This window comes from Melitaea cinxia, chromosome 29 (genome assembly GCF_905220565.1).
Source record: "Melitaea cinxia chromosome 29, ilMelCinx1.1, whole genome shotgun sequence".
Taxonomy (NCBI): Eukaryota; Metazoa; Arthropoda; class Insecta; order Lepidoptera; family Nymphalidae; genus Melitaea; species Melitaea cinxia.
In genome coordinates, this window is record NC_059422.1 from 3,658,101 (window position 1) to 3,684,418 (window position 26,318).

The window sequence follows — 26,318 nt, forward strand, 5'->3', positions numbered from 1 at the left end:
CCAAAACACTGCCTTGGGGCACGCCATAAGCAGTCTCGGCATAGCCACTCATGAGTTCACCAATTCGTACTCGCTGTTTCCGTTCACTTAGGTAAGATTGAAACCATTGCAATGTTAAACCTCTAACTCCCAACAATTCTAATTTTTTTAATAGTATAGGCCGCGACACAGTGTCAAAGGCTTTCGCTATGTCTAAAAAGACGCCAACACATTTTTGTCTATCATTAATTTTATCCGTTACAAAATCAACAAGGCCCGTAACAGCATCCTCTGTGGACCGAGCAGAGCGAAATCCGTATTGGTTAGGACTTAAAAGGTTATTTTTTTCTAAATATTTAAGTAGTCTTACATTTACTACCTTTTCAATTATTTTAGCCACCGCACTCAATAATGTTATTGGTCTATAGTTAGCCGGTTCTAGTGCATCACCCGTCTTAAAAATAGGTATTACCTCTGCAATTTTCAAATTATCTGGGACTATTCCTGATGACATACTAAGATTACACAAATAAGTTAGAGGCGATGCAATCACATATTTGTTAATCCTAAGTATTTCATTACTTATATTATCATGTCCTACAGCTTGACTGGATTTTAATGAATTTATGAGTACGGCAACTTCATTCTCATCCGTTGGTTGAAAAAACAATGAATGTGCTGGTGAATTCGAATAACTAAGCTTTATATTGTTACTCAAGTCAGCTTCCATCACATTCAATCCATCCAAAATTGTCTTTGCCAAGCGATCACCAACAGTGGTGAAATAATTGTTCACCGCATCCAAAGATTCAATAGTATTTGCCTTTAGTTTTAGTAACTGATTAGTTTTATTTTCACTTTTGTTTAGACCACAGATTGATTTTAGATTACTCCATGTTTGTTTAATGTTATTTTTACTTTCTGCTAAAAGTTTGTATTCATATTTGTTTTTTTCTTCTTGTACTAAGTTAACACACATATTTCTGTAGTTCTTATACTTTTTTTGTAAATCTACATTGTTCGGATTTTTCCTTGCCTCAACGTGTAATTTGTCCCGTGTTCTAATTGATTTTAAGAGACCTGGGGTAATCCATTTTTTTACAATAATTTTGGATCTGCAAAAATGTAAAGTAGATTTGTTTTTCTCAATCAGGCTATTTAGTTTTGAAATAAAATAATGCGTTGCTTCCGTTACATCAGTTAAGTAATAAAGTTCCGACCAGTCAAATTTATTTAGGTCGTCATGTAAGCCATCATAATTTATCTTAGTTACAGTTGTTTTTAATTTTTCCTTATAAATATTTGAACCAAGGCTACACAATACACTGCTATGATCTGTAAGATCTGAATGACAGACAATAGTGGTTGAAGGTTGACAAGATTTAATCATACAATGGTCCAAGCAATTTTGACCTCTTGTTGGTATACTGTGTCCGAGTATATATCCGTAATGGGCCAATAAGCTGAGATACTCTTCCGCTCGTTTATCGGTTGTGCTTTCTTTGATATCAATGTTAATATCACCCATTAAGACGCAATGTTGGTTTTTACATTTTGTAATAATTCCCTCTAATGAACCTAAAAAACTAGTTATGTTATGCAAAGATGGTGATCGATAAATCGTTATAATTGTATAACAACCAATCAACATCTAATCGCAAACAGTTGGCATCAATAAATTCCGGTTCCGACACGCATATTTGTAATTCTTTTTTAGTAAATATGACAATACCGTCGGATTTGTTTAAATATTTAGTCGAATAAAAACATTTGTAGTTGTCTAGATTCAATTCATTAAATGAATCATCAAGCCAACATTCAGTCAGTAAGATAATATCAGGATTAAATCGTAGACGATGCAAAAAAAGGACCAAAGAATCGAAGTTCTTGTTTATACTTCGTATGTTTTGCGACAAAATTGTAAATTGTTTCGATGTATCGCCTAGGTGTTGTTTACAACTTTCAGGATTATCGATATAATTTTTTAGCCTTACCTCATCGATCCCGTTCATAAGACAGCTGTTATTATTGAACATAATGACAGATTAGGGGCTCAAGGTACATAATTTCGTTGTTCATTGTCATCAAATGTTGAAAGTGGGTAGATTTGGTACTGTGATTGCAAGTGTATGTGTAGGTAGTTTGTAAAGATTTATGTTGTTATTTATATTTTATTTTTTATATTTTATAGTCACGAATATATTACTCTATCGGGACTATATCGCTAACTTTTTTTTATAACTAGGTCCGCAAAGAATCGTACGGCTCACCTGATGGTAAGCAATTACCGTAGCTTATAGACGGCTGCAACACCAGAAACATCGCAAGCGTGTTGTCGACCCTATGCCCAATTCCCCCCCGGAGTAACTCTTAGGTTATTCAAATCTATATCCTTTTAAACGAGCTATTTGAACAAGCTCTGAAAAGTATGTTTTTGATTTGTACCTAATAATGCGTATTTGTGTAATGCGTAAATGTGTGCGTAATTTTTAAGCAAATAGCCGTCTTTCTGTAAGGTTGAGGTACTTGCCCAGTCGGACTGCTTCATATTTTGAACAGGATGCTGTGCCGTATGTGTATTTTGATGACAGTGTTGTGTTCCTGTGGTGAGTAAGGTGACCAGAGCTCTTTGGTTGCAGGCGTCTAAAGCTACGGTAATCTCTTACCATCAGCTGAACCGTACGCTTATTTACTGACCTAGTTGCCTAAAAAGGCGTTTTTTTTTTAACAAACAATTATTAATTATATATATTTACCAGTTTGCGATATTTCCACGATTAATTTTCCCTGTTTTGGAGGACAATTTAACATATAAATTTTATTTTTTATTTTTTTATTTTACTTTATTTTGGAAACAAACGGTATTACATAAATATACAGGAATACACAACAAAATAGTATCACTTAACCAAAAATAGTTTCCGATATTAAAAAAGAACATATGACAAAGTTCAGAAGAGATGCTTCACAACAATAGTTCAATATCAAAAAACTTAATAATAATACTAAGAACATTACTATAAATTGATTAACAATCATTGAGAGAAAAAAAAGTAATCAATAATAAAAGTAATTAATAAATAGATGACTTTCCTTTTCCTTATAGTACCTAGTAGTAAGTACCATCCATCCATATACTCGTACATACAGCGAAGATTCTAATCAAGAATATTATATTGAACGTTTACTTTGAACAAATATCAAAATCAGCTCAACACTAATTGTAATCTTTATATATATAAAAATGAATGTTTGTCTATATGTCCTTTATAAAATCGTAAACTATGCATTTGATCATGTCATTATCTTCAGCAAAGTGTCGTGCATGAGCCCACAAAGGTTTCTGAGTTGATACGACCAAAAAAAAAAAATTAAAAAAAAGCAGCAACGCTCGCAGGGTACAGCTAGTTCTTTTGATAAAATACGAAAGTAAAACCATTAGACCGTAACCTCGCGGTTAGATCTTGTTACGTGGCAGTAGAGTTCAAGTTAGCGCGGTCGTGTCGCAACACACTTTCGTCCAGATCGTTTCAAAAGGCTAGTTCGAAAGTGAATTTCTAACGAAACTAGGCGATGAAATGATCATTCGAGAACTTTCAAGCGAACAATACTATGTCTGTAGCAATAAATGGCCTGCTGTCTTTGTAAAACTTGATTTGTAACTTACAAAACTAGCGCTTGACTGCGAACTCACCTGATGGTAAGTGAAGATGTAGCCTAAATAATTCATCATGTCAGCTAAAGAGCAGAGTATAAAATTAATTCTGATCTATTACATAAAAGCCCGCCCACTGCTAATCATCGATTTCAAATTAATCACTCAACTTCAATGTATTATCGTTCTAAATGTGTACTCTTAACAAGAACAATTCCTTGCCAGTACTACAGTATATAGCGTACTGCTTATATCTTAGAAGTAAACAAATTTTTTAACTGAACTAGGGCACAGCGGGAAATTGCCTGCCCAAAATATGGAGATGGGCTGACTGGGGTAGTACCTCGACCTTACCGAATATCACAGCTAATTAATACTGTTTTCAAGCAGTGTTTTGTTCCTATATATGGCAAGGTGACCGGAGCCCCTGGGGGAAATTGGGGGTGGAGTCTGCAACACGCTTGCAATGCTTCTGGTGTTCATAGATAATTGCCAGTCTGTTGCATTATGAACATGTTACTCCTGATTCTGTGTTGTTGAAAGATAGTATATAATATATTCTATGTCCATAATATATGTATTGATTATTTAAATACACCATTTTATTGATGACAATCGCTCTAGTATAGTTGTGCATATGCCGTGTCGGCAACTACACACTGGCAGTTTCCGGGTTTTATATCAGCTAAGGATAAACATTTGTATTTGTACAAATATTTCTTTCCGGTTTTGATGTCTGTCCTGGTGCTCTCCAAGGCACAGTGTGGATACCCTCAATACTGTGCCTCGGTGAGCATGTTAAGCTGTCCATCCCGGTGCTATCATAAATACCTTATAGCAATTGTTACTCAAAGTAGGGATATATCTGCCGGCTTCTCCTACATGGAGAAAGAGACCTATACCCAGCAGTGGGATGTTCCAGGCTGAATTGTGATTTAAATACAAAACTGAAAAGGATTATCTAGGTCTAAATACTGCACAATTTCTTCTGCTCTGTCTTATTATAACCAAAACAAATTCTTTTTAAAATACTATAATAAACATCTATGCCCTGCACTGGGAAAATGACATAATTTAAGTTGGTGCTAAGTAAATACTACAACAACCTGGCTACAATAACAAATACAAACAACACACACACAACAAACAAGTACAAAAAAATATTATTAGATATGTCAAAACAATAACAGAATAATAACAGTATTCAACCTAATAGTCAATGAAACAAATTATGAAAGAAAACAAAACCTTTTAACTGAGGTAGGGCACAGCAGGAATTTCCTGCTCAAAATATGGAGCAGCCCGACTGGGGAAGTACCTCGACCTTACAGAAGACCACAGCTAAATAATACTGTTTTCTAGCAGTATTGTGTTCCTGTTGGTGAGTAAGGTGACCAGAGCTCCTGGGGTGGGAGATTGGGGATTGGGTCGGCAACGCGCTTGCGATGCTTCTGGTGTCGCAGGCGTCTATAAGCTACGGTAATCGCTTACCATCAGGTGAGCCGTATGCTTGTTTGCCGACCTAGTGACATAAAAAAAAAAAAAAGAAAACTGAATACAACTTACGAGTAGATACTAGAGTAGTTTTTTTTTTTATGTCTCTAGGTCGGCAAACAAGCGTACGGCTCACCTCATGGTAAGCGATTACCGTAGCTTATAGACGTCTGCAACACCAGAAGCATCGCAAGCGCGTTGCCGACCCAATCCCCAATCCCCCCAGGAGCTCTGGTCACCTTACTCACCAACAGGAACACAATACTGTTATTGTTATACTTGGCACCGACTTCAAAATTATAAAATATTTATTTAATCATTTCTGATTAACTAAATCAAAATACGAATTACTTTGTACTAAGTAAATTTATTTTTCACTTTTTAGTTTCCTGTTAGAAGTCGGTTTTTTTTGTTAAAAATTATTTTATTTTACAATTTAATTTAGTGATGGGTAGACCTAATAAGGATGCTTTTTCTCTTGTGTCGGGGGTCCGGAAACATACACAATACACAAGCACAAACACCCAGATAATGACAAACATCTATATGGCCAATACAAATGTCTGTCATGCGCGGAGATTGAACCCACTAACACCAGCGCAACAGCCGGTGCTGTGACCGCTGCGCTAACGCGTCGACATACTATGAGTAAAGTTCGCTATCAGGTGTACGTAATAACAACCGGGACTGACAGCCTAGCGTGTTCTCTGAGGCTAGGTTGGGAGAACCACAAGGATTAACAACTAGACCGAAAATAAATATTTGTATAAACATAAATATCCACTCTGAGCGGGAATAGAACCCGCGACCGTCGATGTTTAGGCGCCGCCGACACGGCACATGCACCATTATATCAAAGCGGTCGTCAAACAGCAAACGGTATAACTGCTGTAAATTGTTGAGAAATTCCCTCGAGTGTTTATTGGCTCCATCATCAAACCTGGTCATGCGACACAGATGATCACACAGCAGGTAATTGCTATAAATCGTTGAAAAGTTCCCTCGACTATCTTTCGTCTCCATCATCAGACTGTAATGGCACTTGTAACTCATATGGATGCAAAGTTCTCATCAATAGAAACGAATTAAGTTCAAACAGCAGGTAATTGCTATAACTCGTTGAAGAGTTCCCTCGACAATCTTTCGTCTCCATCATCAGACTGAAATGGCACTTATAACTCACACATATGCAAAGTTCTCATCAATAGAAACGAATTAAGATCAAAAAGCAGGTAATTGCTATAAATTGTTGAAGAGTTCCCTCGACTATCTTTCTTCTCCATCATCAGATCGACTCCAGACCTTTATTAAATAGTAGTGCTTTATAGTACTTAATGAAAACATGATTAAATTACTAGTCACCCTTACGATTTTTGAAAGTTTCCCTCGATTTCTCTGAGAACCCATCATCAGATCCTGGTTTCCTTATCATGGTACCAAACTATGAATATCTCCTTTCCAACAAAAAAAGAATTATCAAAATCGGTTCATAAACGAAGAAGTTATCTCCGAACATACATAAAAATATATATATATATACGGTCGAATTGAGTAACCTCCTCCTTTTTTTGAAGTCGGTTAAAAAAAATGCATATTTTTATCCAATTGACTAGATAAGGTTTTCGAGTATAGAACAAGTTTGAAAACAAATTTAATTAATTGTTTACTTAAACTTTAAATATGAGAAAAAAGGTTTTACTTTTGATGTAATTTAATTAAGTAAAATGCTAAACGGATTAACAATTTTATTTTATTAGGAACAAAATTAAAATTATATTTTTTTTACACATGCAATATGTAAACGGCTAATACTTTTACACTATCAGTTTTCTTTTTTTATTTACTTTTGAATATATGGCGTGTCTCCTTTACCTTTTAAGAAATACTACATAATGTTTTGAATGTTCATCAACAGAATTTTTTATTGCTTATGCAATTCTTATTTATGCAATTCTAGAACTTTCCTTGAGAAAATGTAATAAGCCGTTATAATTTTTATTGAACAATAAAAAAAAAATAGTATTATATGGGGGTAAAGGAAAACTATAGTCTATTCGAGTTTATAAAATAGTGACTCATCGCTCTCACATAACGTAATCACGCCATTTAAATCATAGTAAAATAGAAAGCCCTGTTCAAATTAAACAGTTGAACTATGCACTCCCGACAGGCGTTCTAATTTACTACGCATTAGTCGGTCAAACCAGGGGTACTTCGGAGTTTAAAGTTGTCGGTTCCGGTTGTTATCGTAGGCACCTGATAGCGATCGTTACTCATAGCAGGGAACATATCCGCCACTCAGCAGTGAAGCAGCGTAGTTGAATAAGTTCCGACCCTTCTTCTACATGGAGAGAAGTATATCATCAGGTGTGACGTGACAGGCTGAATCAAACGATCAAGGGGCGAGGTTAACCTAAGTAAGAGCGATGAGTCACTAATTTCTTAACGCGAATAGACCAAAAATCGAGTTAAGTATCAAGCCTGACAAGCTGTTAACGTTAAACCTACATCTAAGCACTAGGAAGATTCGTAATTACTTAAAAATTATATTAATAAATTAATAATTAAAGTAAAACGCAGCGTTCAACCGACTAGTTTGAAATATTACTACGATAATTGGAAATAACTCAAATCGACAACATTATTTTAATGATTTTTAAATTACCTCTGTATGAATTTTTCGAAATTGCACAGTAATAACAAATATTATTTTTTGTTCTTTTTTTGAAATTGAGTGAAATTATTAAAAAAAATCAATTGTGAATTAAAAAATCGAAATATATAATGAAATAACAAATTTTTAATAAAATTTTTCTTTATATTAACAAATTCATATTGTTTGCTGCGTTTTAAAAATAAATTATGAGTAGTATTTATTTAAGGCGACTCCATCAACCTTTACCGTACGTCCCTTGTCCCTTCCTCAGAAAACAAACTTAATACATAAACATATAAAACATGCACATAATGAAATAATATGTTTTTTTTTTAATGAATACAATATTAATTTTCGTAGTAATTCTGTACTCAAAAAAGTTTTTACATAATAAAAAACATTAAGAGTTACAATTTTACCAAAAATTACTTACATCTTGAACACTATTTTAAAGCGATAATAATATATAAAAATAATATAATAATAATATATAATAATTATATCAAGCAATAATTCATTGAATTTATTAATTTATTATTGGCAAAACAGAAATATGATCCAAAGAAAAACTATGCACCGACCATAGATAACAAATATTTCATCGCTAATTATTTAGGTCCTTAAAAATGAGGTTTTATTACAATTATCAAATCATCTATTAAGCCAATCGACTCTCTCTATTCAGTGGAGGTTGTGGTCCTGGTGTTGATGTATTTATTTAACAAACATGATTGTATTTTAAATTTGTATTCATACACATAAAAATAAATATGTCAAACAAACTTTTCGGAAACTCCCTCACTTGACCAATCAATTATAATATAAGCAAGCATTTATAATAATTAAATAATAAACAATGCAACAATTGTATTAAAATCAGTCTTCTTTTTTCTCTGCTTCGGATTTCGTCTCGACCTCCATTGGGGAGGGGGGACGATCCTGCTCGCCTTCTGAAATAATAATAATTAAATCAAAAAGTTAAAATCAACATTTCTTTATTCAAGTTGTCTTCAAAAGCCAAATATCAGACAGCTTTACATTTACGCAATGAACGTCGATCTAATACTAAATTTACTTGAGTGCAGTATGATCGACAAAGGTTTATATGCAACAACAGAAATATCACAAGAATTAAACTAAATTATAGAAAACCATTGACATTATATTGTATTCTATATACGTGATGCAAAACTTTGTACCCCTTTTTACGAAAATTGCGCGAACGGAGGAGTATGAAATTTTGCACACTTATAGTTTATATAAAGGAGTGCAGAATATTAATATTCTTTTAATTATGCATAAAAATACTATGTATATGACACAAACACGCATATATACTCTTTCGTTTAATGCATATTATATAATTATTATGTTCAAACTTATAATTTCAATTTATTATGGTCAAAGTTCGACCACTGGACAACTACTAATATTGTTTAATGTGCAGTAACCCGAACACTATATTGTAACGCCACACCATATTGCCTAGCCGAGCCTTATGACGTCACGGCATAGCCAAGCGAAGCTAAGCCAAAGCCAAAGCCATACGGTTCGTTAACGATCTCCCGGTTGTGAGTGACATTACGTTCAACCGCCAAATAAAGAGGGTATAAATGCCCGATTGTTGATTTATGTGATTATTCTTGTGTTACGTAAGTAGAAACGCTGCCAGTTTGTATAAGTGTTTATTAATAAAGTAATAGTTGTATAAAGTGCGTACGTGTTTATTTTACCTCTGCCGTTTTAATATGTATATTTAAAATTTAACTGAAGACAAGCAGGATCTATAATAACGGAATATTTAATATGTGGCAGCTTGGTATTAACTTTTAAGTTTTTTTATTTGGTATTAGACAAGAAAATAAAATAAAAAATCTAGTAACAAAACTTAAAGCAATATTTTTTGTTCAATAAATTAATTTTATGCAGTCCAACGACGTTTTAAGCCGAGTTGCAATCTTGCTAGGAGATACACTACGTAAAGGACCTTCAATTTACATTTACAAGGAGGGACCAACAATTTATAATAACTTTTAGCTTAGTTAACTTTTAACTATGGCAAATGACAAGGATTATTTCGCCAATGTCGTGTCGAATGGAGAAGACACTCAATACAATACAATACAAATATACTTTATTGTACAACCAAAAACAATACAAGTAACTTAAAAGAAAAAGAAACAAGCAAGAAAAAAATAATAATATTGTTACGAACACACAAAGAAACTAGCGCCATCTAGCGGCAGCCATTGAAACCACACAAAGACAGCGATAGCATGAAACTCTCTACTCAATACTAGATGGCGTTAGAGGAACTACTGTGGAACTATATAGAAGTATAGTCTCGAAAACCGGGTACATGCGCGAACTTTCCAGAATGGTCTGGGCCTCGTGTCAGCCGATATAAATAGCCGCAGGTAGGCGAGCGAGTACAGTTCAGTTTGAGCGATCTTCGAGGCGACTTCAAGAGTGAAAACTAGTGATCAAGAGTGGTACCAGCGAAACCTATGACATTGGCTACGACATAGGACATTGTTAGTGCTTAGTGTTTAAACCTAGTGTTTTGTGTTGGACCTAGTGCTTGTGAATAAAGTCTTGAAAAGAGTCAGCAGGTCTTTCTCTCCAAATCATTCGAACCCTAACACGTAACAACTGGTGTCAGAAGTGGGATTTGGAGATGCCATTGACTCCGAGAGAAGACTTCAAGGACTTCAAGGGCGTCAGGACCAGGGCACAACGAGCTGCGAAGGCGACACCTACTAGGGACCAAGCTCCGCCCACCGTGGACCAAGCCCCGCACACTGGCCCCGCCTATCAAGCCCCGCCCACTGACCACGCCCCTCTGGCCCCGCCCACTCGGACGCAGGCCCCGCCTACTCAGGCTCAGGCCCCACCCACTCGGACGCAGGCCCCGCCTACTCAGGCTCAGGCCCCGCCCACTTTGTCTCAAGCCCCGCCCACTGGATCCGCCCACCTTACCACGCCCACCAGCGACACCGTAGCTTCTACAGGCTCTCAAGTGGCTCTTCAATTAGGAAGTTTAATTAAATTAATGGAGCTGCAAAGGGCTGAAATTCGTGCTTTGCAAGAATCGCAAGACCAAACAAGTTTCAAATTGCAAGAATCACAAGAGCAACAAAAGGCTGAAATTCGTGGTGCTTTGCAAGAATTACAAGAGCAAACAAGTTTCAAATTGCAAGAATCACAAGAGCAACAAAAGGCTGAAATTCGTGGTGCTTTGCAAAAATTACAAGAGCAAACAAGTTTAAAATTCCAAGAATTACAAGAGCAACAAAAAGAGCTCTAAGAAAAAACGCTTTGGGCTGTAAAAGATGTTAGTGACGCGGTGACTAAGCTTCGAAAAGATGTCGACGTAGTGGAAGAACGAGTTACCGGGTTAGGATTGGACCTTGAAAATGTGAAAACCGGCCTCACTGAATTACAGAAGAAAGTAGTGCGCCTTGAAACCACGGGAGCCGCGATGTCTAGTGGAAGTACCGGAGTGGCGCAAGGACCAAGAGTGAAAGTGCCTCCATACGACAGTACTACTCCGTGGAACGCTTATCGTCAACAATTCCAGACGGTTGCTACTGCCAACGGATGGACGGAAGAGCAATGCCTGACCGCTCTTACTGTTGCGCTCAGAGGGCAAGCTTTGACAGTTCTGGAAGCACTGCTACATACAGGAAACGGGTTCCAAGACTTGATGGAGGCACTTGAATCCCGATACGGGGAGCGACACCTGGAGCACGTGTTCCGTGTCCAACTGCGTGACAGAGTCCAACGCTCAGGAGAAGGACTACAACAATGGGCGTTGGAAATTGAGAAACTCGTCAGGAAGTCATACCCAGGAGCCGACACCAAGATGGTAAACACGAATATTGTTCAAGCATTTGTCGACGGAATCAAAGACCTGGAGGTCAGAGCTGCAGTGAGGCTTCGTCACCACACCTCGTTAAAGGAAGCATTGGCGCATGCTTTGGAGGTCGAGGTTGTTCGCCTTGACATACGGCAGACCCCTAAGATCCGCGAGGTCTCTGAGGAAGTCAAGGTAGTTAAGGCTCCTACGAAGAAAAGTTCTGGAGTCATGTGCTACACGTGCGGCGAGAGGGGCCATCTTCAGCTCAACTGTCCGCAAAAGAAGACCCAGATAGCAAGGGTGAAAAGGATCGAGGAGCAAATAGAGGAGCTGAAGAAGCAAAGGGCTTCGCCTCCTGCCCGGGATCAGGAGTATAACTTCAAGGCGGAACACCGCAGCGAAAAAATGCATGGGAATGCCGACGCACTCTCACAAAGGCCGTGTTCGGAAGTCTGCAAACATTGTGTTAAGTAGGATTCTAATGAAGTAGCATTAAAGCTAACAAGAACAAGTCCTTTGGGTATCTGGGAGAATGATGCTATGAGGGAAGCTCAAGAAAGAGATGACGACCTTCGGCACATCATCACATGAAAGAAACGTGGTGACGTAAAACCAATCTGGAGTGAGGTTGTACCCACTGGCGCTGTCACTAAGGCGTACTGGGCTCAATAGGACAGTCTGATACTTCAAAACGGAATACTCTACCGGAAATGGGAGAAGACTAACGGCAAAGAGTTCCACCTTCAGATAATTGTCCCAAGAACGAGAGTACCAGATGTTCTCCGTGAAATACATGATGGCGTATCAGGAGGTCATCTAGGTGTCAAAAGGACGTTAACAAAAGTGCGAGAACGATTCTACTGGTTGCATTGTCGAGATGATGTACAGGATTGGTGCCGCAAATGTACTACTTGCGCTGCTGTAAAAGGACCACAGACCATGAGCCGTGGGAATCTGCGGTTGTATAACGTCGGTGCACCGTGGGAACGAATTGCAGTTGACGTAGCAGGGCCATTTCCTGTAACGGAATCGGGAAACAAGTATTTTATGGTTGTCATGGACTACTTCACCAAATGGCCCGAAGTGTTCGCCATACCAAACCAAGAAGCTACAACAGTCGCTTCTAAGTTAGTCGAAGAAGTGATATGTCGCTTTGGTGTCCCTCTAGAAATCCATTCTGATCAGGGCAGGAACTTCGAATCGCAAGTATTCCAGGAAGTGTGCAGAATTTTGGGTATGCATAAGACGAGGACCACCGCGTACCATCCACAGTCTGATGGAATGGTTGAGAGATTTAACCAGACCCTTGAGAGGCATTTGGCGAAATTGGTAGACGACAAACAAAAGGATTGGGACAAGTATATACCACTCTTCCTTTTGTCGTACCGAACCGCCGAGCATGAGAGCATAAAAGCTACCCCAGCGTATGTCAATTACGGTAGAGAATTACGAATACCAGTAGACCTATTGACTGGAGGGGCACCGGAGGGACCAAATACCGTACAAGACTATGTCAGCGATTTAAGGGAAAAAATGCGCTATATACACGCCTTGATTCGGGAAAATGGGTTACAGTCAAGTGAGAACATGAAAACCAGATACGACCGGAAATCGAACACGAGCGGCTTCAAGGAAGGGTCACTGGTGTGGCTGCATAACCCGACCCGCCGGAAAGGGAAATCTCCAAAGTTGCAGACCAAGTGGCAGGGTCCTTACAAAGTGGTTATCCGACTGAATGATGTGACTTACAGGATTCAAAAGCAACCAAGAAGGACATTCAAAGTGGTACACATAGACCGTCTGGCGCGTTACCATGGCAGTAACAACGATGCTCGGGACGAGCATCTCTAAGAGGGGAGTAGTGTTACGAACACACAAAGAAACTAGCGCCATCTAGCGGCAACCATTGAAACCACACAAAGACAGCGATAGCATGAAACTCTCTACTCAATACTAGATGGCGTTAGAGGAACTACTGTGGAACTATATAGAAGTATAGTCTCGAAAACCGGGTACCGAACTTTCCAGAATGGTCTGGGCCTCGTTTCAGCCGATATAAATAGCCGCAGGTAGGCGAGCGAGTACAGTTCAGTTTGAGCAATCTTCGAGGCGACTTCAAGAGTGAAAACTAGTGATCAAGAGTGGTACCAGCGAAACCTACGACATTGGCTACGACATAGGACATTGGTAGTGCTTAGTGTTTAAACCTAGTGTTTTGTGTTGGACCTAGTGCTTGTGAATAAAGTCTTGAAAAGAGTCAGCAGGTCTTTCTCTCCAAATCCTTCGAACCCTAACACGTAACAATATTAATAACAAAAAAAAGGAACATTCTTTTAAACTGTCCATTCTGAGCCCTGTCGACATAGATATAGTAAAAAAAGTAGATAATGCGCGGCCTTTGTTGTTAGTGAAGCCACAAAACTCGGCTCCTTCAAGTAAATACACGCGCTCACGCACACATATGCATCAAACTACGCTCATTTTCGTTAGTATGTCACGAGGCTTCATACAGTAACTTTGCTTATAAAATGCCGTCTTGTGTGATTAAATGGTGCAAAAACAATACCAAAGTAAACAAAAAATCTGAAGGAATATCGTTTCACACGTAAGTACATACAAAACTTTAAATTTATTGTTATTTCAAAATAATATTGAGGTTATTCGGAACTTATAATTTCAATGTCACGAAATGACGTACCACGGGAGTGTTGCCAGTAGTTCTTTTTTTCAATACCCCAAAATGTGGGTAAGTAAATTGTACGCAATCAGAAAAATAATTAAGTAAAAATTAGACGAAAGAAAAGTTATTTTATGTTATATAAATTAAAAATAAGAAAATCAAAATATATTTATGAATTATTAACTCGTTTGTTTTATGTTTTAACTTTTTACAATTTTTGAGTAAACTAGGTACCCATATTTTACTATCAAATTTCATGGTTTTAGGTTTCCAACGAATATTTTAATAAGAGGTGAATGGGTAGCGGCTGTAAGACTGAGAAAATGACCACGATTATGCTGGCCATGCGCATAAAGTCAATTTAATACGATTAGTGATTGAAAAATATTTGAACATAAGACTACATCATATTAGTAAAATGCAAACAATGACGATGACTGAGTTCTAAGCGACAAAAATTTAAAAAACTTATACAACATAAAGGATTCTAGGTTTAAGAAAAATAGTTAAAAAAAAACCGACTGCAAACTGAAAAGAGATAAATAGAGGGGATAGGAAGTGTCCATTCATACGATTATCTTACGAATATATTTTTTTATTATTCTACCGATTTTTTGTTTTATTTTTAGTAAATTTATTTAAAACTATAAACAGGTTTTTATTTTCACATACCCATTTTACCTATATTAAATTAATTGTTTAATAATAATTTTAGGGACTTTTTTTAAAAGGTGTCAACACTTCACTCACTCACACATCTTTAAAAAAGTGGCTTCAGTTTTCTGTTCTAGGTGCGTTATCTACCTTTTTTTACTTGATCTATGCCTGTCGAGGACTCTTTACAAGACTGAGTTTCTATCCCTGACTACTATTACGGGTGACGCTGTATTTACAGCTGTATTACAGCTGGCAGGGCGAACATCTACAAATCGGGGATACTAATTTGGGGGTTTCCAAGCGTCAAGTGTACAGACGTCTTTCCACTAAAAGTTGATAACGCACCCGCAACTCATCTAATGTTTCAAATGTTCTGAGCGAGGGCTCGCCCAATCACACTTTTCGTGACGCTATCGTCACGCAATCAAAAACTTCAGCAGAACTGACTGAAGTAAAACTTCTTTAGCTCCATCTAACTTATATCTCCCTCTCAACTTCCGTTCGCCTCACCCGATCACACTTTTCGTAACGCTCTCGCCATGCATTCACCGGGCTACGCTCTAAGTCAAGCGCGCATAAAGCGGTTTTACTTAATACGAATTTCACTCACCGCCACTTAAAGGGTTAAGGGTATCATTGTCATGCTTCTCATCCTCGCTGTCGCTTGAACTGGCCACTGACGAGTCATCGCCACTGCCTGAAAATATAATAATTTTATTTCAATTATTACATATGTTAGTGACAGATTTTGTGACACAAAAAATATTATCTTACACTTAATAAAAATTGTCAGCCAAGGAACATTGAAAATATAGAAACCTTGATCTTTATGAGTGGAAACGGGATGATTGCTGACAAATTCTCTGATGGATTCAGTAGATTTTAATGGCATTTAGAGAGAATAGAGTGTGCCCATTAAACGTTGCCAGATGTTGTGTTGGATGACAGTCTCCCGTTATTCTTAGCACCTTACGTCCCAACATTATCGCGACTTCTGCCTTAGCTGAGGATAGCGGGGCTGCCGGCAAATGAGGGCCAAAATTTTTACCACAGACTTATGACTCAGGGCTGGTTTTATAATACCGAATACGCTGCTGCCCCTTTGCTTGGATGGTTATTCGTCCAATGGTCAGCTTCTACAGTTTCAGATACTTTATTATCCTTTAGTCGCCTCTCACGATACCTACGTGAAGAGTTGGGGTGGCCATATTCTATATTGCCGTAGCCACACAGCATTGTATGAAGCGGGGGGAGAGGGGGGGGGGGGGGTAACGAGGCATCAACTTCAATGGCAAATTACTTTCACCTTCGTTTCCCCCGTTCGTCTCAACTGGGGAAGTACTTCGACCTTACAGAAGGTCACAGCTAAATAATGCTGTTTTCAAGCAGTATTGTACACACTTCTGGGGGGAATCGGAGATAAGGTCGGCAACGCGCTTGCGATGCTTCCGGTGTTGCAGCCGTCCAGAAGCTACGGTAATCGCTTACCATCAGGTGAGCCGTACGCTTGTTTGCCCTCGTTGTGATTACAAATGTATATGTAGAGCCCATATCTAGAGCCAGCCATATCCTCCATCGGGACACTAGGCGCGGTCGATCGTTCCATCCTTATGTCATCGATATGCCACCTACGCGCACAAAACGCTTTGGCACTACTTTCCTGATGCGCACAGCTAAGGAATGGAACTCGTTGCCCGCGTCTGTGTTTCCCGAACGATACCATCTGGGTGCCTTCAAGGCCAGAGTGAATAGGCTGTTATTAGCCAGGCATGCTCCACCTTCGACCGCATCGTCACTTAACATCAGGTGAGATTGTGGTCAAATACCTGCCTATTTGACATAAAAATAGTTACGAACACACAAAGAAACTAGCGCCATCTAGCGGCAACCGTTGAAACCACACAAAGACAGCGATAGCACGAAACTCTCTACTCAATACTAGATGGCGTTAGAGGAACTACTGTGGAACTATGTAGAAGTAGTCTCGAAAACCGGGTACATGCGCGAACTTTCCAGAATGGTCTGGGCCTCGTCTCGGCCGATATAAATAGCCGCAGGGAGGCGAGCGAGTTCAGTTCAGTTTGAGCGATCTTCGAGGCGACTTCAAAGTGAAAACTAGTGATCAAGAGTGGTACCAGCGAAACCTACGACATTGGCAACGACTTAGGGCATTGTTAGTGCTTAGTGTTTGAACCTAGTGCTTTGTGTTGGACCTAGTGCTTTGTGTTGGACCTAGTGCTTGTGAATAAAGTCTTGAAAAGAGTCAGCAGGTCTTTCTCTCCAAATCCTTCGAACCTTAACACGTAACAACTGGTGTCAGAAGTGGGATTTGGAGATGCCATTGACTCCGAGAGAAGACTTCAAGGACTTCAAGGGCGTCAGGACCAGGGCACAACGAGCTGCGGAGGCGACACCTACTAGGGACCAAGCTCCGCCCACCGTGGACCAAGCCGCGCACACTGGCCCTATATATATATATATATATATATATATATATATATATATATATATATATCTAGAGCTATATATGTAGAGCGCACCCGGCGGCGCGGGCAGTATGGCACGCGCGGGCGCGGGCAGTACGGCGCGCGCGGGCGCCAGCAGCGGCGCGGCGGGGCGCTGCTTGCGCGCCGCGTTCAGCTTCCCGCAGTACGCGCACACGTACGACACGTACTCGAACTCCTCCGCCATCGCCATGCCTGCAAACGTTCCACCGCTTACATTCGCTGATTTACTTCAAATATAGCTTTTTAATTTCATCATTCATCATCATTCCAGCCTATTGCAGTCCACTGCTGGATATAGGACTCCACAAGTTCGCGCCAAAAATGCGTGAACTTATGTGTGTTGCCCATAGTCACCACGCTGGGCAGGCGGGTTGGTGACCACAGTGCTGGCTTTGTCGCACCGAAGACGCTGCTGCCCGTCTTCGGCCTGTGTGTTTCAAAGCCAGCGGTTCGATGGTTATCCCGCCATCGGTCGGCTTCTTAAGTTCTAAGGTGGTAGTGGAACCTTGTTATCCCTTAGTCGCATCTTACGACACCCACGGGAAGAGAGGGGGTGGCTATATTCTTTGGTGCCGTAGCTACACAGCACATTTTTAATTTACAGTCTTTAATTAATATAGATAGGCATTAAGAAGATCTTAATTAACTCGACTGAACAACGAGTGATGATATCGGATATGACTCTCATGATTACGATACACTGGTACGTGTCTTATTGAGGTAGGGAATAACGAGACGTATCCTGCCCAAAACTTGGAGCAACCCGTCTAGGAAAGTACTGCTACCTTACAGAGGATCACAGCTAAATAAGTCTCAAGTAGTGTTGTGTTCCTGTGGTGAGTAAGGCGGCCAGAGGTCTTAAGGGGTAGGGGTAGTAATGGGCAAGGGCTTCGATGCTGCTGTTGTTGCAGGCGTCTGGCTATAACTGTAACAGCTTTCCATCAGATGCAGCCAGTTTATTGCCGCTATAATCGTATAAAAAAATGCAAAATACGTCAATTGGATTGGTCATTAGATATAAGTACAAGAAGCTTACCGTTATGTGAGAAGCAGGTACTGCATATCAGCGCCATGCGATGGTTCGGTCCGTCTTTTAAGAGATAGTCGACCACTTTGTCTAACGCAGAGCGGTTTCTATCTGGGAGCGGTCGCGGCAACTGATCCGACTGTAGTAGAAAATTAATTAGTTTTTAAGTTTCCTACTCAGAAGTATAAAATGTCAATAAATGTCAAGATTTACTCTTGTGTCAGAAAACTAACTAACACACAAGAACAAATGCCCAGGTGGGCATTTACACTTTACATTTGTATGGTCTTCTCAAATATTTAAAATGTAAAGGGGATTATAACCGTAGTCGCAATCACAACAGTCAGTTATTCATGTATCTTCTTATTGTTCATATTGTTTGTGCGATTGAAGTAGATTTTGTTCAAATGTTTTTTATTCGCACAAGCTCTTGGTAGGTTCTTAATTTTACGGTAATATGATGAAAGAGATGGATAGTGGACATGTTTGCCATGAGCGAGCGAGACAGATGGTGGTTCTAGAAATGTTATTTAAGGTTACGGTTCCAAAGTTTAAATGAACAAAAATAATAAAAATTAACCACAATAATCGAAAAATGGTTACAGCTTGGCCAAATTTCTAGGTTTTTCTTAAATGCCCATAATTTTCAAACTGCATGGGATAGATTTTTTTCTGATTTTTATCATGATGGTTACTACAATCAATCCTGTCACCCCGTTTCAGCTTGACGTTGAGTTCTGGGACATCCTGTATATTGTATGTTCGGGGATTACTTCGTCGTTTATGAACCGATTTTGATAATTCTTTTTTTGTTAGAAAGGAGATATCCTAAGTGTGGTACCATGATGAGGAAACTGGGATCTGATGATGGGATCTCAGAGATATCAAAGGAAACCCTCGAAAATTCGCATAACTTTTAACTGGGTGTACCGAATTTGATGATTTTTAATTTAATCGAAAGCCGATATTTATCATGTGGTCACATTTAAATTTCATTGAGATCTGATTACAGCTTTTGGAGTAATCCTTGATAATGCATATTTACTTGACTATTTCTTATCTATCTACGTTGTATTACTTGTCGATGTAATTGAAGGCGGTTTTTTTTTCGTTTGCCAGCAAACACAATTATTAAACTTTCTTATTGTATTTTTTTTTATTAGTTTTACGGTAATAATTATCATGATGTACTTTTTTGAAATCCTTGAATTGAGCCTATAATTTGATGCCCATATTGATGTATTCGAAAAAATAAATTGTTTCATTAACTATAATGGCTTCGCACAGCCGCCATGTTTATTTTTTTAACGTCACCTATCTAAGAACACTTGAACTACGAAGAAAAATGCAACGATACCTCCATTATGTAAATCCATTCGGCGGTTCTGAAGAAATGAGATGATAAATATTATATACATACAAAATACGCGCGAAAAACATAACCCTTCCTTGGCAGTCGTGTAAAAATATGCTGACAGTAAATTGAACAAAGAAATATTGTATCTTAATCCACTATGCTGCTCAACTATGGTTAGTAATATGTACAATTTTATTTTTGTGTTACCCACACATTAGGAATTCTAAACATTTTTGAATATCATATCAAAAATTGACCGCTCCAGCGGGGTTCGAACCCGCGTCTCCGACTGACCGTGTCGGCGCTCTAGCCAATTAAGCTATGGAACGATGTACCCGCTAGAGCGAAATTTTTGATATGATGATTTTTATTTTCGGTTTAAGCGAACCGTGGCGCCGTCTATAGTGAGTTCTTTACAGAGACCCGTAACTATTCAAAGTTTCATATTACAATGAAAATCTTTGACAGGAGACGACACCATACTATTTTTAATATGTACAATTTTATTTTTGTGTTACCCACACATTAGGAATTCTAAACATTTTTGAATATCATATCAAAAATTGACCGCTCCAGCGGGGTTCGAACCCGCGTCTCCGACTGACCGTGTCGGCGATCTAGCCAATGAAGCTATGGAACGATGTACCCGCTAGAGCGAAATTTTTGATATGATGATTTTTATTTTCGGTTTAAGCGAACCGTGGCGCCGTCTATAGTGAGTTCTTTACAGAGACCCGTAACTATTCAAAGTTTCATATTACAATGAAAATCTTTGACAGGAGACGACACCATGCTATTTTTAATATGTACAATTTTATTTTTGTGTTACCGACACATTAGGAATTCTAAACATTTTTGAATATCATATCAAAAATTGACCGCTCCAGCGGGGTTCGAACCCGCGTCTCCGACTGACCGTGTCGGCGATCTAGCCAATTAAGCTATGGAACGATGTACCCGCTAGAGCGAAATTTTTGATATGATGATTTTTATTTTCGGTTTAAGCGAACCGTGGCGCCGTCTATAGTGAGTTCTTTACAGAGACCCGTAACTATTCAAAGTTTCATATTACAATGAAAATCTTTGACAGGAGACGACACCATGCTATTTTTAATATGTACAATTTTATTTTTGTGTTACCCACACATTAGGAATTCTAAACATTTTACTTTAAGATCAGTCGGAGACGCGGGTTCGAACCCCGCTGGAGCGGTCAATTTTTGATATGATATTCAAAAATTTTTTTTTTTTTTTTTTTTTTTTTTTTTTTTTTTTTTTTTTTTTTTTTTTTACGCGGGTAGTCGTGAAGCGTGCAACATAAATATTTGCTCTGTTATAAATATTGTTTATAAATAGAAAATCTGATTATTAACATTAAATTAATGTACCTATAACTTTGATTTGCCTGCCAGCATCTGAATTTTATATAGAACCAAGTGTCGTGATCCAATAATGGAATCTATTAAGCGCACCATTGACGAGCTTGCGCAGACATTCAATGCGAGGATGAACGATTTCCAAAAGGAGTTAAAATGTAGTACTCTCGCCACATCAAGCCCATCATCCTCCAGTATCAGCAGTCAATTCGATTCCTTCCGTACTTTCGTCCTTGTTGCATTAGAAAATCTCCAGCAACAAGTCGAATATCTATCAAAACAGTACGAAGATTTGGAGATACGGTCTCGGAGGAAAATTCTTCTGCTGCATGGAGTTCCGGAGGCCGATGAAGAAGACACAACAGCATGTGCGACGAAACTACTTAGTGAACATCTTAAGCTCCAACAAGTCACTACTAGCACCCTCAGTATCTGCCACAGATTGGGTCGTCCTACACAAGGCAAACCTCGGCCGATTTTGATTAAATTTAAAGACATTTCTTTGAGATCCCAGGCTTGGTCGTCAAAGACGAGGCTAAAAGGGACTGGATACACTGTATCTGAGTTCCTAACTAAACAGCGACACAAGGTCTTTTTGGCTGCTAGGCAGCACTTTGGCGTTGCAAAGTGTTGGACCAGAGATAGTATTATTGTCGTACTGGATGATAATGGACACAGACACCGTGTGACAACGATGACAGAATTGGATGCAATCTCAAGTGATGTTTCGGCCGCTACCGGGGTCCCAAGTGTCGCTACACAGATAGAAACCAGGAAACAAACTAAAACAACTACAACGAGAGTGAAGAAACCTGTTAAAAAATAAGTGTTTCGAGTGTTGTTTTCATTCCATTGTTTGTTTGGTTTAAGTATGATCTTTTTGCTGTGGGTAATTGATTTAACTGTTGGTGAGGGTAATCTAATATATATATATTGTACTGAATATTATTGTGGGTAGTTATTTTATTACTGTTTTGTTAATATTTTTTATTTTTACCCACATAGAAATGTACCCTCTTTCTTGAAAATCTCAGCCATACTGACTATGACAATTACAGGTTACATTGACAAAGACATATGACTTTGATAGATGCCAGTGGTGACTAAGACAATGACAGATGATATTGATGAAAACAGATGACTTTGACATCTGATACTGGTATACAGGGACATCTGTCATTGTCAAGTGACAATGACACTGACAGAGACAATGACAACTGACAGAGACAATGACAACTGACAGAGACAATGACAACTGACAGAGACAATGACAACTGACAGAGACAATGACAACTGACAGAGACAATGACAACTGACAATGACAAATGACATGTGGTTGCGTTCAAATTAATACTAATTTCTGTTGTACGTAAAGTTAGATCCTACAGCAATTACTTTCAAGTTTTAATTATAATTTTTTTTTTTACTGTTTTATTCATACTTTTTTACCTGAGATTTTTAAACTTTTATTTTTAGCTCTTATATATATCATTAATGTTAATAAACATTGTTGTTAAAATTTTTCATTGAGTTCTATACGAATTATGTGTTTTAAAATGTGTATTTTCGTTTAGTATAGCTGGCGGGTAATTTGATGATTTGAGATTCGGTTAGTTCATTATTTATACATATACTATATAGCATATATATCTGCTTTGTTATATATTTTATTTATTGTTTATTTAGTCTATTGTATTATTTGAAATGAGTACTCATAGTGATCAATATTTTTCCCTCTCCTTATCTGACGGATTGTCCAGTGATGATAGTTACCACAGTACATCTTCTCCCACTCTAAATGTCGCCCTCGATTCACATTTCTCAGACTGCCTGAAAAATTTTAATGTTATCCACATAAATGCTCAAAGTGTTCCGGCTCACTATCTCGATATGCTTGCATCTTTTGACTCGCGCAATATTCACGCCATCCTTGTTTCGGAATCATGGCTTAAGCCTTGTTTGCCTTCCACTTTATACTCAATACCGGGCTTTCAGCTGATTCGTAACGATCGTATCGGTAAGCGAGGTGGAGGGGTAGCGATCTTTTTACGTACCCATATTCCTTTTACCATCATAAGTTCGTCTACTCAACCTCCTCAACCCGATATGGCCGAACATTTACTTATTGAAGTAAATCTTTCTAACTCTAAAATGCTTCTGGGTGTGTTCTACAACCCTTCATCTCTTTTTAACTACTTCACAAATTTTGAAGATATCTTAGAAAACCTTGTTCATAGCTACAGCCACGTGGTTATAATGGGAGATTTTAACACCTGCTTACTGAAAGGCGACACAAACAGTAAAAAACTGTTAGAGATAACAGAATCATGTAATTTGCATATCCTACCTCTATCAGCTACACACCATTCTCCTGGCTGTACCCCCTCGCTTCTTGACCTTATTATGGTATCATCACTAGATTCAGTTTTCAAATATGGGCAACATTCCGCTGATATGTTTTCTTATCATGATTTGATCTTTCTCTCATACAAAATTCGTCCTCCCAAATCCAAATCAAAAACTCTTCTCCAACGTAATTTTGGCGGAATTGATAGAGACCATCTCTGTAACGATGCTCGTCGAATGGACTGGTCTGAGGTTTATGATGCTGACTCTATAGATGAAAAGGTGGAGCTGTTTAATATGCGAATAATCCAGCTATATGACATACACGCACCTATAAGGCCTGTGAGATTAAAGCACCATCCGGCTCCGTGGCTATCTGAGGAGCTTAAAACTTTAATTGCCGATAAAAACAAAGCCAAGTATAAATATAAAATCAATAACACTGACCGTAACCGCGATAAATATAAAAAAATCCGTAATCGCTGCAATACATTATGTAGAGATGCTCAACGACGCCACATCCATAAATTTGTCGAAAACGGCGACATTGCTAAAACATGGAAATTTCTCGAAACCTTAGGAGTTGGTAAATCGTCTCGTAAAAACTCTTTAAATATTGACATTGAGCTTCTCAATAAGCATTTCTCCTCTTCCACGATACTCAATGATGTTGATAAACAACAAACTTTAAATTATCTTTCATCACTATCAACTTCTAACATCTTACCGTTTACTTTCTCCTCTGTCACCGGGAGTGATGTTAGAAGAGTTGCGCTGTCTGTGGCTTCGAATGCCGTCGGAGCCGACTGCTTAAGCCGTAATATGATCATCCCTATCCTAGATATAATTATTCCTATTTTGTTACACATCCTTAATTACTCTCTCACGTGTAGTAAGTTTCCCAAAACCTGGAAAGATGCACATATTATCCCTATTCCTAAAAAAACTAGTGCTACCTGTATATCCGATTTCCGGCCGATTTCTATTCTTCCTTTCCTCTCAAAAATCCTAGAAAAGTTAGTTTTCCAACAATTAAATAGTTTCCTTTACAAACATTCCCTCTTAAATCCTCTTCAATCTGGATTTCGTTCTGGTCATAGTACGGCTTCAGCTCTGGTCAAGGTTACCGACGACATCCGACTGGCTATGGATAATAAACAACTCACTGTTTTAATACTTTTGGACTTTAGTAACGCGTTCAACTGTGTTGACCACGACATTCTATTGAGTGTGTTGCGCGCTTTTGGCATGTCTCACTCGGTGATAGACTGGTTTTTGAGCTACCTCAAAGGGCGACGACAGCGCATACGCTACGATGATGCCACATCTTCATGGTGTGATGTCCAAGCTGGCGTACCTCAAGGCGGCGTTCTATCTCCATTGCTCTTCTCAATCTTTATCAATTCGATTACTCAATCCATTTCTTCTCTCTACCATATGTATGCAGACGATGTCCAAATTTATCGTCACGCAACGCTTCAAGATCTCCATAGTACAATTGATTTAATCAACAGAGATTTAGCTAATATTTCTAAGTGGAGTAGACGCTACGGACTTAATGTTAACCCGAGCAAATCACAGGTTATAGTTATTGGTAGTCCAAGCTTGATCGCAGCGGTTGATAGCTCAACACTACCTACTATCTTTTATAATGGTATTAGTCTGCCTTACTGTGCCACCGTAAGGGACCTTGGTATACAACTCGATCGGACTTTGTCGTGGTCAGAACAATTAAAAGAAGTCAGAAGAAAAACTTTCGCTGCATTGAGCTCCCTACGGCGCCTCAAGTCTTTTTTACCAATTCCTACCAAAATTATGTTGGCGAATTCTCTCCTCCTATCGATTCTCAACTATGCAGATGTAAGCTATATTAATCTAACAGAGGACCAACTTAATAGGCTTGAGCGTCTTCAAAATTTTGCTATACGGTTTATATTCTGCCTTCGCAAATATGACCATGTTTCTGAATTTCGTTCCAAGCTCAAGTGGCTTCCAATACGTTCTCGCCGAAACCTGCATATTTTATCTCTTCTGTACTGTGCGTTGTTTGATCCTAAGGCTCCGTCTTATTTAAAAGATAAGTTTGAATTTATCGGGGACCCTTCTTCCCTAAGATCTTCGAGGAGACTAATGTTAAAAATGCCTGTTCATAAAACAAAATTTTTCAGTCAGTCTTTCACCATTCGGGCAATTAAACTATGGAATAATTTACCATTATGTATCAAAGAAGCCAAATCACTCCCATCGTTCAAAAGATTAGTTAAAATACATTACCTTAATACTGAGAGCGATTCCAATTAAATTTATTTGTTTATTAATTTTATTATTTTTTTTTTTTAAATTTATTTATGGCGAAATTGATTGTAACTGCTATGAGATACTGTTGTTATATTTATTAGTTTATTATATTATATTAATCAAATGTATATATATGTATTGCTTATAAGTATTAATGTGTAGATATTTGTATGTAAGTTTATTACAATATAACTGCACCACCTACCCGATCCTCAAATAAATAGTATTCAATCCTATTTCGGGTTGTCTGGAAGAAATGGCTAACTAGCCATAAGACCGCCTCTTGTACTACACATTCTTAAGTTGTCTGTATTATTATTATTATTTTGTATTTGCATATTGTGGTGTACAATAAAGAGTAAATAAATAAATAAATAAGTTCATTCAAAAGACATATGTCATTCTGTTCCCAATAACAAAAAAAAAC

General features: G+C 38.3%; 1 protein-coding gene across 1 annotated transcript in view; it reads right to left on the reverse strand.

Annotated features, from left to right (window-relative positions):
• Positions 1-7,925: 7,925 nt before the first annotated feature.
• Positions 7,926-26,318, reverse strand: part of LOC123667865 (endoplasmic reticulum junction formation protein lunapark-B-like) — a 46,316-nt gene continuing 27,923 nt past the window's right edge. The window contains exons 6-10 of the mRNA XM_045601698.1: positions 18,524-18,653; positions 17,553-17,679; positions 17,416-17,439; positions 15,597-15,673; positions 7,926-8,731 (exon numbers count right to left, since the gene is read on the reverse strand). Of these exons, the coding sequence (XP_045457654.1) occupies positions 8,661-8,731; positions 15,597-15,673; positions 17,416-17,439; positions 17,553-17,679; positions 18,524-18,653 (429 nt within the window). The 3' untranslated portion in view covers positions 7,926-8,660. The remainder of the gene's footprint in view (positions 8,732-15,596; positions 15,674-17,415; positions 17,440-17,552; positions 17,680-18,523; positions 18,654-26,318) is intronic.